The sequence below is a fragment of the Myotis daubentonii genome, chromosome 9 (assembly GCF_963259705.1).
Source record: "Myotis daubentonii chromosome 9, mMyoDau2.1, whole genome shotgun sequence".
In the NCBI taxonomy this organism is placed as follows: Eukaryota; Metazoa; Chordata; class Mammalia; order Chiroptera; family Vespertilionidae; genus Myotis; species Myotis daubentonii.
In genome coordinates, this window is record NC_081848.1 from 56568340 (window position 1) to 56581838 (window position 13499).

At 45.1% G+C, this 13499-nt stretch overlaps 1 protein-coding gene across 1 annotated transcript; it reads right to left on the reverse strand.

Annotated features, from left to right (window-relative positions):
* Nucleotides 1–2809: 2809 nt before the first annotated feature.
* Nucleotides 2810–5289, reverse strand: LOC132242228 (mas-related G-protein coupled receptor member X2-like). Its single transcript, XM_059711134.1, has 2 exons — nt 5096–5289; nt 2810–3995 (listed from the first exon to the last, which is right to left on the reverse strand). The coding sequence occupies exons 1-2, from the start codon at nt 5104–5106 to the stop codon at nt 3008–3010; spliced, it is 999 nt and encodes a 332-aa protein (XP_059567117.1). The 5' UTR covers nt 5107–5289; the 3' UTR covers nt 2810–3007.
* Nucleotides 5290–13499: the final 8210 nt, after the last annotated feature.

Genomic DNA, 13499 nt, shown 5'->3' on the forward strand with positions numbered 1-13499 from the left:
TGAACAACAAATACACATCTATCAACAAGTGAATCTGAAAATCAAGTGAATAATCTGATGAACAGAATGAACTGGTGATTATAATAGAATCAGGGACATAGAAAGGGAGTGGACTGACTATTCTTGGGGGGGAAAGGGGTGAGGGGGATGCGGGAAGAGACTGAACAAAAATCGTTCACCTATGGATGATGACAGTGGGTGGGGAGTGAGGGAGGAGGGTGGGGTGGGTACTGGGTGGAGGGGAGTTATGGGGGGAAAAAGAGGAACAAATGTAATAATCTGAACAATAAATATTTAATTAAAAAAAGAAATTTATCTGATATAGAGTTCAGAATAATGATGGTAAAGATGCTCAACAGCATGAAAAAATATATAGTAACTATGAAAAAGAAGTCATAAATAAAGAATGACATAGCACAAAACAGAACACATTGGATGGAATACACAGCAGATTAGGGGAAGCTGAGGATCTAAAACATATAAGGAACTCATACAACTTAGCAAAAGAAAGACAAACAATCCAATGAAAAAATGGGTGAAGGACCTAAATAGACACATCTCCAAAGTGGACATACAGATAGCCAAGAGACATATAAAAAAATGCTCAAAGTCACTGATCATTGCAGAGATGCAAATTAAAATGACAGTGAGGTATTGCCTAATATCTGTCAGAATGGCCACCATCAATAAAGCAACAAGTGACAAGTGCTGACAAGGATGTGGAGAGACCCAGGTCTTTTATGCTTCACAGACATTGTTTTCAACCCTGAATTGTTGTTAATAAGCTTAGGTTTCACATATTACCTTGCTGTTCTATGAGCATGTTTGTACACTGCTGGTGGAAATGCAGATGGGTGCAGCCATTATGGGAAACAGTATAGAGTTTCCTCAAAAAATTAAATATAGAATTGCCATTTGACCCAGTGACCCCACTTTTAGGAATATATCCTAAGAAATGCAAAACACCAATCAGAAAGAATGCATGCACCCCTATGTTCATAGCAGCACAATTTATAATAGCTAAGATGTGGAAATAGCCAGAGTGTCCATCAGTAGATGAGTGGATGAAAAAGCTGTGGTACATTTATACCATGGTATACTATGCAGCAGTAAAATAGAAGAATCTCTTACCCTTTGAGACAGCATGGAGGAACTGACTGAAATAAGTCAGTCAGAGAAAGACATGTATCATATAATTGCACTCAAAATGTTGACTATAAGTAACAAAATAAACTGATGACGAGTGTGTCCAGAGACATGGAAGCATGGAACAGAGTGTAGAATCTCTGAGGGAAGGCAGGGGAAGGTGCGTGGATGGGAGGTAATCAACCAAAGACCTTGTATGCCTAACCCAGTGGTCTGCAAACTCATTAGTCAACAGAGCCAAATATCAACAGTACAACGATGGAAATTTCTTTTGAGAGCCAAAGTTTTTAAACTTAAACTATATAGGTAGGTACGTTGTTATTAACTTAATTAGGGTACTCCTAAGCTGGCCTTTGCTAAAAACGTCCTCAATCTGAGGGGTCTACCTCAGCAACTGTACCCCCACTTCTTCTAATGCCACTTCGTCAAAATAGGCCGAAAACCGACTTCTGGGCATGGGCCACGACGTTTCAATCGCACTGTATGTGCACGCCCACACGTGGTATTGTGTGGAAGAGCCACACTCAAGGGGTCTCGCGATCCGCGGTTTGCCGACCACTGGCCTAACCCATGGACACAGACAATAAGGTGGTGAAGGCCTTGGGGGGAGGGGGGGGCGTCGGAGTGGGAGGGTCGGCTGGACGGGGTCAATGGGGGAAAAGAGGGAACATTTGTAATACTTACAAAAATAAAACTAAAAAAAATGTATGCATCAATTTCAATAAATGTACCACATTAATGGAAGATGTTAGTAATAAGATAAACTGTGTGGGGAATTAGGAATGGGGGGGCGGTTATAGAAATCTTCTGTACTTTCTGTACTATTTTTCTTAAAATGTGCTTTAAATTTTAACGTCTATTAAAATGAATAAGCAAACCAGCAACTGAATAAATATTTACAATGCACATAACTAACCAAAGCCCCATTCGACATATATCAAATCTCTTACAAATAAATAATGAAAAAGGGCAACACTTAATAAAAATTGGGAAAACTGAAAAAACACTTTAAGAAATACAAGTAGCCAATAAGCTCATGAAAGGATGCTCATGCTTGCAAAGGTTGAAAAGTGGTGAGAACAATGTCCTTAAAGAGGGTGACTGAAATCTGGCAATGGGGATTTAGCAGAGACTCGACTTGAAAATCACCATATGTTCATTCATTAATTCACTTATTCAATCCACATTTATTATGCTAAAGTGCTAGTCCAAGGCCTGCCAAAGTCATCAAGGACTGGTCACGGGGGCTTGATTGAACTTTAATTCATTTAATTTACAGAGACATTGTAGGAGAATGACCACAAAAACTTGTCAAAAATGTAATATTCATGCAGTTTCTATCAAGTTCAGTGATGAAAGAAATTTAGACTTTTCCTGAACTTCACTCATCTTCTGCTGTAGGTCGAATTCTTCAAATGTGAGAGCAGTCCTGGACCCCAGAGATGGCAAAACTCCCATGGGGATGGGGTGAAGGCCCTGGTTAAGGCAGTCCTGGGACATTGCACTCTGTGTTTCTTTCTTTCTTTTTTTAAAAATATATATTTTATTGTTGTTTTTTTTTATGGAGAGGAAGGGAGAGGGATAGATGTGCCCGCAATCAAGGTTCATGCCCTTGACCAGAATCGAACCTGGGACCCTTGAGTCAGCAGGCTGATGCTCTATCCACTGAGCCAAACCGGTTAGGGCACACTCTGTGTTTCTTTAACAGGCACTGGCTCACTTCATCCTCAGGAGCTGGATTATTATGTTAATTGTTTTAAATCCGGAGCCCAGAAGTTAAACATGGTAAGAAATCCAACCAAATGAGAGGGACAAAGCTGGCTTTCAAAGTCACATCTGTCTGAACAAAGCTGACTCTGAATCAGGACACCAGATTTCCTGACATGGCCAGGGTTTCCCCAGAAAGGCTTTCTCCAGGTTCATCCACCTCAGGAGTGTCCTGCAGCGCCCTCTGGAGAACCAGCCTCAGGGCGTGTCTCGGCTTCCACCATCGCTGCCTGAAGGAGCCAACAAAGAAGTAAATGATGGGGTTGGCACCGCTGTTGACACAGGACAGGAGAACTGCCGCCAAGAAATGAGGAACGAAGGCATCCAAATCTTTTTGAAACCAGATTAAGAGGAACCAGATGATGCCGAAAGGCAGGCCGCAGAGGAAGAAGACCAGCACGGTGAGCACGACGGTGGCATAGAGCCTTGTCAAGGGAACCCGGTTGGAGCCACACAGCAGTCTGGTCATCAGGGCCAGGCTGGACCCAGTGAGAAGCACAAATAACAAAGTCAGCCACGCCACAGTGATGAAATCCAACACTGGGCACCAAACATGGTGCACCTTCCTAACCAGGAAGCCACAGTAGTTTCCTTCCAGGATGCTCAGCAGCAGGGACAGGGCCCACAGCAGGGCACACATGACGGTGGACATGTGTCTGGGGCGGCGGCAGCGGTACCAGATGGGCCACAGGACAGACAGGCAGCGCTCCGTGCTGATGGCGCTGAGAAAGCTCAGGCCTGAGATGTAGGCAAACACGGACACAGTCATGAAAAAGTGCGGGATGGATATGGAGATGATGAGTGTTTCTAGGGCATCTATAATATGACAGCTGAGTAAGAGGAAGTCGGCTCCAGCCAGGTTGAGGATGTAGACGGAGAAGGCGTTCCTGCGCATGCGGAAGCCCAGGAGCCAGAGCACCATGGAGTTCTCCGCCAGCCCCACCAGGGCCACGATGGCTGTCAGTAATTCCAGAGTTAGGAACTCCGTTTTGAAAGTTTGTTCTCTTCCACTTATTGATGTGAATTCGCTGCTCCAGGCTGTGACAGATGGATTCAAGGTTGAGAACCCTCCACTGGTGCCACTGGAACAGAAACAAGATTTGAGCACCTGGTGCATGATCAGTGAGTCTCATGGCCACCCTGCTACCTGGGAATTACTGTCTGTGTTACAGAGGTGGGGAATGGAGGCTTGCAGAGAATACAATACCAAAGGCTTCACTGCCTTGGAGTCCTGGAACCTGGATTCAAACCCAGATCTCTCTGACTCTAGAGTCAGGGCTCTGTTTACATAACAGGGACCTTCTGCTGACATGGAATATTCTGTAGTCCAAATGTCTCCACTCATAGTTGGAGACCATGTCGTGTCTGCTGGAGGCAGGAGAATAGTCTGTATTCTCTTCATTTGATGTCAAATTTCATTTCCTGCTTCTCTAACCTCCTCTGTGTTCTAGGAGGACATGTCTATTTCCCTCAACACTGGGCTCACCTCTGTCTCCTGGGTGCTCTCAGGAAGGAGAGACACTGGCAGGTGGTAGGAGAGCAGGATGAAGGCAGGTTGCAACTCCCTGTCTCTCTGCTGTCAGGCTCTGAGTTGGCCATGATGGTGTTATTCTGCCTAAGGACATAGCCCCTGTCTAGTTGCCTTTCTTATGGTCACAATGACAACCACTGCCACAGCCACAGCCCTCCCTGTGTTCTGGTCACCTTCTTTCCCTCTGCCCTTCAGCAGTAGCTCCCTATTATGACTTATCTTTAGAGGCCTCTCTATCTTTAACAATTTCCCTTACTCCTGCTCACCCCTTTGTACATAGTCCCTTTATTAAACTCTCTTCAATTACTCGTACGTTTGTGCCTTATGTTTTTTGCTGGGACAAGAAAGATACAAACATATAACAAACAAACAAATCCATTGAACAGTAAGCTAATGTGTAAAAGCTGAGTTATTAACAACAATTCAGGTTTGAAAACAATGTCTGTGAAGCAGAAAGAACCTGTGTCCCTCACAGCCTAAGCTACCAGCACCCACAGCTTCCCTGAGGGAGCTTCAGGTCTCTGGACTCTCCTTCATGGGTTCCCATGGCTCCTTGCATGCTCCACCCTAAGATGCAGTTGTGACCATGTGGACTAAGAGGGAGAAAACAAAACTGCCTTTGAGAGAAGGTAGTTCTGAGCCGACTCTTACCTGAGCGCCATCTTCTAGTTGAAGGTGGTGAGTAGAAGAGGAGGAGCTTTCCAGGGAATGCCGAACACCAGAGAATGCTCTCCTACCCCTGGATAGGAGGTGTCTGCAGGAGCAGGAGTGGAACCTGATGACCAAGAGAGGCTTATCAAGATGCTGGGCAGCCCCTGTGACTTCCTGCACAAGGGGCACTGGCAAGTGAGATTCTGGAGATGTGAGACAAGGACCTCACGAGATGCTTCTCAGGACAAGTGACTTATCTCTTCCTCTGTCCATCTTACCCCATCTGGTCCCCCTCCAGTGAGGAATGGCTGAGCTGCAGCATGTCACTGCCCACTGCCCACTGTTCAGGAGGCCCACCCAGCAGGCAATGTGAGCTTCCATAGCTAAAGAAGAGTTTGCTTGGCATTCAGGACCCTGCATGGCCTGGTTCATCTGATCTGTTTCCATTTACTCCCAGGAGTAATGTATGCACATTAACTTATTTCAGAGGACATCAGAGTATGTAAAATGAAATGTAAAGTCTTTCTTAATCTCATCTCCCAATGGCAACTGATGTTTGCACTTCCCATTTTTAACTCCTTTACAAGTTATTCTATGGTTTTGCATAATAAACTTCATTTCTAGTTTTGAGATATCAATATCAACAACTGTGTATATTGTGTTTCCTTATAAAACATAAGGAATTTAGCACACCACATGGACTACCACTAATCCCTCTCTCTCTCCTTACGACATTTGTTAGCTAGATTATTTTCACATGATGTGGGGACAACCAGTGTTTTCAGCTTTAGCTCCTATGACTTCCTTTCATGTGCCCATGCCACAGCCAAATTGAGTGACATGGCATTTCCTCAAAAAGTTAACTATGAAGCATTTGAAACAATGAGAGAAACTTATTCACTCATTTCTGTGTTTACCCATGTCTACTGTGTGCCTATGCTGTGCCAGGCAGTGATCCAGGCAGGGAAGATGCAGCGATGAATATGCACAGAACTATGTTGGTACATTCCAGACGAGCTGGGTGAGCTCACCCAGGGAAAGAATGTCGATGGAGAAGAGTTTTGAGACTCGGCATTCGGGCCTCCACCCTCCTGGGAGAAGAGGTTGGCCCAGCCACCACAGTAGAAAGAAGCAGCTACCTAAGGAGGGATAAAGGAGGAGAGCACTGCATCCTGAGGCTGAACTGAGGAAATGGTGTGAACACGGGAGTGAGCAATAGCTTCAATCCAGCTTGAGAGGCTGAGTAAGATGAAGACTAAGAGTTAAACCTGGGACATGCAGTATAGAGTCACTGCCGATCATGGCAGGCATGGTTCCAGGGGATGGTGAGGCTGGAAGGTTGCAGGAGTTGGCTTAGGAGAGAATGGCAAGATAATCCCCCCGGTGGAGCATCGACCTATGAGATCATGGTTTGATTTCCAGTCAGGGCACATGCCCAGGTTGCAGGCTTGATCCCCAGTAAGGTGTGTGCAGAAGGCAGCCAATCAGTGATTCTCACTCATCGTTGATGTTTCTATCTCTCTCTCCCTCTCCTCACTGAAATAAAAAAAGGGGGGGAAAAAGAAAAAAAAGAATGGAAGACTTGGTGGTGAACTAGTTAATGAATGTTAATGGGCAACTGGGAAGCCATTTAGAGTAAAACGTAGCAGACATTATACTTCACATTTTACACCCTGTTACATTTCAAATGGATTGCATATTAAATATGAATAAGAAAATCATATAGAATTAGAAAAGAACATGAGAAAATTCTTTTGTAATCTTGGATCAGGGACGATCTTTCTAACCATAACACAAAACTCAGAAACCATAAGTGAAAATAATGATTAAAAAAACTATGAAAATAATTTTCCTGCATGGCCAGCATCAGCAAGTCAAACAACAATCTGGAAAAATATGTATAATGCATACCTTGGGACAAAATCCTATATAATGAAAGCCTAATATGCAAATTGTCCTCTTGACCAGGGGTTCAACCGGGAGTTTGACTGCTTGCCATGACATGCACTGACCACCAGGGGGCAGTGAGGAGCATGGTTGGCATCAGCCACGCAGCACTAGCAATGGGTAGCAGTGGAGGCACTGCAGGCCCAGTGGCAGTGGCGGGGGGCAGGGCTGAGGGAGCTGGGAGGTAGGGGGGGAGGCCTGTCCCTGGATTGATCATCACATAGACTGTGACCAGTGGCAGGCCCTGATAGCCTGGTTGGGGCTGGCCCCAGGCTGGGACAGGGAACTGGGTTGCAGCGGGCGGCAACCAACCTCCCTTGGCACCTGGGGCGGGGGGGGCGCTGCGATCTCTTTCTGGCTACCTGGGGGCAGGGGTGTGGGGGACAGAGGTATGATGAGAATGTGAGGTGTCTGCCAAGCTCGCTCTCACTTCCACTGCTATCCTCCCTGCGGATGCCAGGGCTCACACACTGGGGAAGCACCTGTGCTCAGGTTTATGTGTTTATGTGTGTGGCTGATTTTACTACATAAACTTGCACAGATATATTTTGAGTGGGTGCTGCTCATCCCTGTGTCAGGGTCTGTTGTCATTCCACTCCACGTGGCCATCACCAGCCAGAGAAAGCCCAACGCATGCAATGAAACCAAGAAAGTGGGAGTATCCTTATGATGTCGTTTGATCTCTGGATTTGCTATGCTGGGGCTAGCTTCTCTTGCAGATTCTCAGTCGTTTGAATTAATGACAACCCATTTTTGCTAAAACTAATTCTATTTGGCTCCGTTTTTTGCTCACACAACCACAAACATATCCATATGAAAGTATGTATCCTGTAGTTCTTTAAGCATCTCAGGACATATTGCTCTCTCTTTGCACTGTGAGTGCTTGGAGAATAATGACCATGACTTCATGTCTCAGTGCCTGGAACAGTATCTGGCCCAATGACCAGCATATTTTTTTTTAAGTGCACACGTTGAGTCTACAAGCATGAGTGAATTAGTGATTGAATAGATGACGTGGGGAGATGTGGGTTGGGTAGTCATTCTGGGCAGAGAACTTTTAGAGCTTATCTGTCAGTAGAAGAGCAAAACAAAATGAAGACAAAGACTATTGGGCAGGATAAAGTCCAGTTTAAAATTTACCCAGCATCTAAGAAGCACAGCCCTTGTAGGAAATAGACTCAGCTGTAGTTGCCTTAGATTAGTTTCTCACTTCCTGTAAAATTTGGAAAGCAGTGTATTGAAAGAATGGGGGAGCAGGTCACTGTGATATAGAGGATCACTTTGGGAAAGTGGAAGCAGCATATGCTGGGGTTGGGGTGGGGCAGAAAAGTCACTGGGTTACAGAATCCTTTCTATAAATACACTGGTGGGGAGTGATTTTACAATCTCTTGTGTCTTCTTGGTCAGGCTGGAAGACTATGGTGATGAGAATGACGGTTGACATAGGTGGCAGAGCCACAGGGGGCTGGAGCAAATGATTAAGATTAGCTTGAACTACTGGCTGGATAAAGGGAAGAACAGTCAGAAAGAGGAGTGAAGCTGGGATGAGCTGAGGAGCACAGGAAGTAGGAACTCCCTCATGAGAGCATGGTGCCCCTTCTCACTGAGTTATGGTTGTCTGCAGTCCTTACATAGGAAATCACATGGCTTCTCAGGCTCTTGGTGACACCAGATAAGGCAGCACGTTGTGCAAGAATCTTCCCTATCAGAGGACCAGAAATTCATTTCAGGGTCAAGAGCTCCAGGAAGAACCTCCTACTTCAAGGCAGCTGAGCTGACTTTCTACTAGGACAGAGGAGAAGGAAGGTAAAGGCTGGTTAAATTCTTTTCTTTCCATTTCTTTGCCTTTTAGGTCAAAGTGCTCTTGTTTAAGCAACAGCCAGGTTTCTCAGAAAATCCGGGGATCGTGGAGACAGGAGTTCTAGGGCTTCTGTTAGCTGTGTGGCGAGAGAAGCCTGGAGCCATGTTCGCCTGACTGGGGCGAGCCAGCTCCTGCCTCTCTCTGGTCCTTCCTCTCTGTTTGTTCTTTCATTCTGTGTTCTCCTGTCTGTCATCCATTTTGATCTGCTGTCAGGGAACATGAGGTGTAGGTCTGGGGAGATTCTAGAAATAAAAAACTTGGAAAACCAATATTCTAGCTTTCCTGATTAGAATGTCTCCCCCCCCCCCAAAGTACCACATAATTTCATTTAACATATATTTATTAAATGTCTACTTTGTGCCAGGCACTGTTGTAGGCACTGGGGAATCAGGGGGTGAATATCACAGACAAAAGTCCCAGTGCCTGTTGAAATTACAATCTGGAGATATTTCTATGCACTGTTTATAAGCTTGGTTTGATTGAGTGAAAGTCTGGTTTGAGATGTCTTGTTTGATATGACCGTATTCAACTGTCAGCAAATTGCCGTGGAAGGCATCTGCCCACTACACCTTGGTGTTCTGCTCTTTCTTGAAGCTCCCTGCATTGTGCTGAGCCATATTGGTTTCTTTCACTCCATCAGCATCTCTCCAAAGCTCATAGAGATCCAGATTTCATAGGTGGGGGGGACGTCCCCTTCATCACCACATTACAGGTGGAGAATCTGAGAGTCAGCAAGGGCACGTGCACTGTCAAGGTCACATACCTGTCAGGCACAGAACAGGGAACATAACTCTAGGCTCCTCCCCAGAGTGTGCCATGCCCCTTCCCCCCAGAAGTTCTTCCCCCTGACTCTTTCTCCATTGGATGATTTTGTTGGTGTGGGACCTGCACTGCTAATAATCTCACCCTTTTCCAAAAAGGAAATGTGTTTCTTAGCCCCCGGGTTGGTCAATTCTGATAGACAGTAGCAGCCAAAGTGCTGCTGAGACTGTCCCCAGAGGACACATAACCAGGAAGCCCCTTCTGTCAGTGTCAGGGTGCTGGCTCTCTGCCCACGCCATTCTCCAATGGGAGAGGTTCTCTCTGTGCCTCTGTCTGTGTCTCTATCTATCTATCCCTGACTCTGTCTGATTTGTGCTGTCTTTGTCTCCAATAGTGCTGTTTATCCCTGCATGGCACTATTTCTGCTTTTCCTCTTTGTGTCCTTGGTTTTATATATCACCCCTTTCTCTCTATTCCCCACTCCTAGACCTTCATATCTCCTACAACAGTTTGAGGGGATTATCCCAAGAAAGGGCTCATTAAGACCTTTTTTAACAGCTCAGCCTGGGGGGCTTAGAGGTGTCCGGGGACCATGGGAGAAGCAGGAAGGGCAGGCAGGGCTTTGAAGGACTCTGGAGAGTTTCTGCTGGAGCCAGAGCTGAGGCCTGGTGTCCAGCACTTTCCTGAAATTGCTGTCAGCTCTAGGTTGATTCAGGCTGATTCAAGTTAACACACTACGCAGCCCCTCCCATGCCAGATCCGAGGAGGGAAACTGAGCATGTAGGAGTGAAGGGTGTGGGCATCTGGTTCTTTGATAACAATAGTACATAAAACATAAAGACACAAAGAGATTAAAATTACAGGAATGGAAAAAGATTCATCAGGCACACACTAACCAAAAGAGAGATGAAATCGTTATACTAACTGATTATAAGATGAATACAGGAGTGTTTTATTACTGTATTATAAAATGTTAATTACATTTTATATATTAGTAAAAAATATTTAAAACATAATCTAAGAAGAAATTCATTTATAATATCAAAAATGTAATTAGGAATAAATCTATGAAAAATATGTAGAACCCCATGTGTAGAAACTTTACAATTAAAAACATATATATTTTTATTGAATTCAGAGAGGAAAGGAGAGGAAGAGAGAGATAGAAACATCAATGATGAGAGAGAATCATTGGTCGGCTGCCTCCTGCATGCCCCCCACTGGGGATCAAGCCCACAATCCAGGCATGTGCCCTTGATCGGAATTGAACCTAGAACCCTTCAGTCCTCAGGCCGATGCTCTACCCACTGCTCAAAACCATCCAGGGCTACAATTTTTTGAATGACATTAAAGACAGTTAAATGAGTGAAGAGACAGCACATGTTCATGCATAAGAACTTTTAACATTGAAAAGATATGAATTATTTTAAATTTCTCTATTGTATATTCAATGCAATTCCAATAAAAATCTCAATAGAATTATTTAAATCTTTAATAAGCTGATATATGAATTTTAAAAGAAACATAAAAATAGATAGCATTCTTTTGACAAAGAAGCATACGGAGAAAGGATCTTCACTTTATCATCACTTGTAGTATTTAAGACTACATGGCACAGACCTAGGGATAGACAAATAGGTCAGTAGATTAGAAAAATAGCTCAGAAACAGATTCACTTGAACACCAAACTTTGATATATGGTAGAGCTAGCATGGGAGATAAAAGGGGAAGAAGGAACATTTTATTTTAAAAAGCCAAGAAAAAAATTATTATTGTGGCACCAAAACCAAATATAACGTCTAGTCAAGGTCGGTCATGCTCAGTATATGATGCTCAGGATCCCAACCCTTAATTTCTATGCAATGTGATATCCATTTAGTCATTCACAAAACAGGAATAATGTCTGCCTGTAGGTATTCTTAGGGAGGCAGAAGCAAGGGGAAGCAAAGGCTTCTGGTCGTCGAAGTATCATCACATCAGATGAAAAAGGAATACAAAAAAATGTGACATTCCACCTGGCACCACTAGGTGGCAGTCAATGATTACTGTGGGGATCATGTAATGCTAGACTAGGGAGAGGGAGCCGAAGCCACTGAAGTTTGGGAAGAGGTCCAATTTTAAGTAGGATCCTGTTGGTTGAGCATCGCTGTCCTGTGCACGGAAAGGTTGCCGGTTCAATTGTTTCGATCTCTTCCTTCTTCGCTCTAAGCATGTCCTCGGGTGAAGATTATATATATAAATATAGTAGGATAGTGAAGGGAACCCATGTTTTTTTCTAGCTGGTTATTCATGAATGGCAGTGAGGACAGTGTGGGGCAGTGTCCATGACTTTAACCTCTGGAATGGTCATTCCCAGCCTCAAGTCCTGGATCTAACAGGATTGCTAACTAATTTAGCCTTACTAACAGTTCAGTTACTTACCCTCAGTCACTAACCCTCAGTTTCCCCATTTGTGAAATGGTGACATCTGCCTATAGTGTTGTTGTGAGTCACTAAAGTCACAATTGAGTGCTTAGCACAAGGTAAAAAATCCTGTGACTGACCAGAACCTGCTCATCTTCACCATCATCATCTTTATTATCCCTAGTCCTTTCCCAGACTTCCACAAGCCTCTGAAGCTGGGTCTTGAAATCCAGGACCTCAAGGCCAGCAGGGTCTGAAGCTACGCGGCCCACATCAGCCACTTGAATCTTTGGGGCCGGCAGTGGGCTGCACTCGGCTCTTCCACTGCTGCTGTGCTGCTGAGAGCCCCAGTTTCATGTCTGTTGTTGTGTCTCTATTAGAGTAGACACCTCGTGGAAATGTGGGCTGTAGGCTGGCAAGCCCTGTAAAGTTATAAATGTAGAGGATCATTATAACTAGTTGGTATAATTCTTCAGTTCTCACGGACACTTGTTGAGGAGCAGAAGAGCAAGACTCTCTGCCATGTAGGTCCCAGCAGACAGCAGCTCCTCTCTGTGTCTTTGTGGCACCAGGGAGCCCCAGTGACCTTCATGTCACCCTTTTCTCCTGGGTTCCTTAAGATCCAGCTGCTACCTGGTGAGGCTCAGCAGTCTGGTTTTCTCCAGCTTCCTCTGCTAGGGTTAGACCAGGGCTGGGTGGGGAGGGTGTGTGAGTGAACACTGTGGTGGCGGGTTGGACAGCCAAGGAGGAGGGCAGAGGTCCAGACCCAGACTGGGTTCCACTTAAACTGCAGCTTTCTGAGGGCTGGTTGGAACCAGGCCTTGTGGTTGCTGGATGGAGGAGACCTGTGGGGTCTGGGAACTGACAGGTCACTGTACTAAACCAGCTCCTGGGATGGGGCCGGACTTTAGAAAACCAGTGTTGGAGGGTTGGGCTCATGCCCATTTACAGATTGGAGTGGGGAGTTGTGCCTTGGGAGAATGAAGAGGAAGGGCTTACTGGAGCAGAATATGTTCCAAAATGGAAGGATCCGTACAGCATCAAACTGTCTTTTCCTCTACCTCCCAAATACCTCCAATCCTGTGTGCACACAAGCCTTGTGCTCTGTGCTCTTCCCTCTTCTCTGCCTCTTGGAATCCCCTTTATCCTTCGAGCTCTCATTTGGAATAAAGTCAGTTATAGGGTACTTTCCTCAGTTGTAACTCCCATGCTCTGCACACGCTGCTCTATCTTGATATTTATGGGTCTGTCCTTTAGGTTGGGAACTTCCTGAGAGCAGAGACCATTCGTCCATTGGTTTATTCATCCACTTATTAAATAAATATTGATTGAGACCCATTGCCTGGCAGGTTCTGCTTTTGGTGCTGGAATTTGTGCGGAGAGCCAGGCCTGAAATCCATGTCCTGACTCCTGGCCCAGTGCTCTTTATAA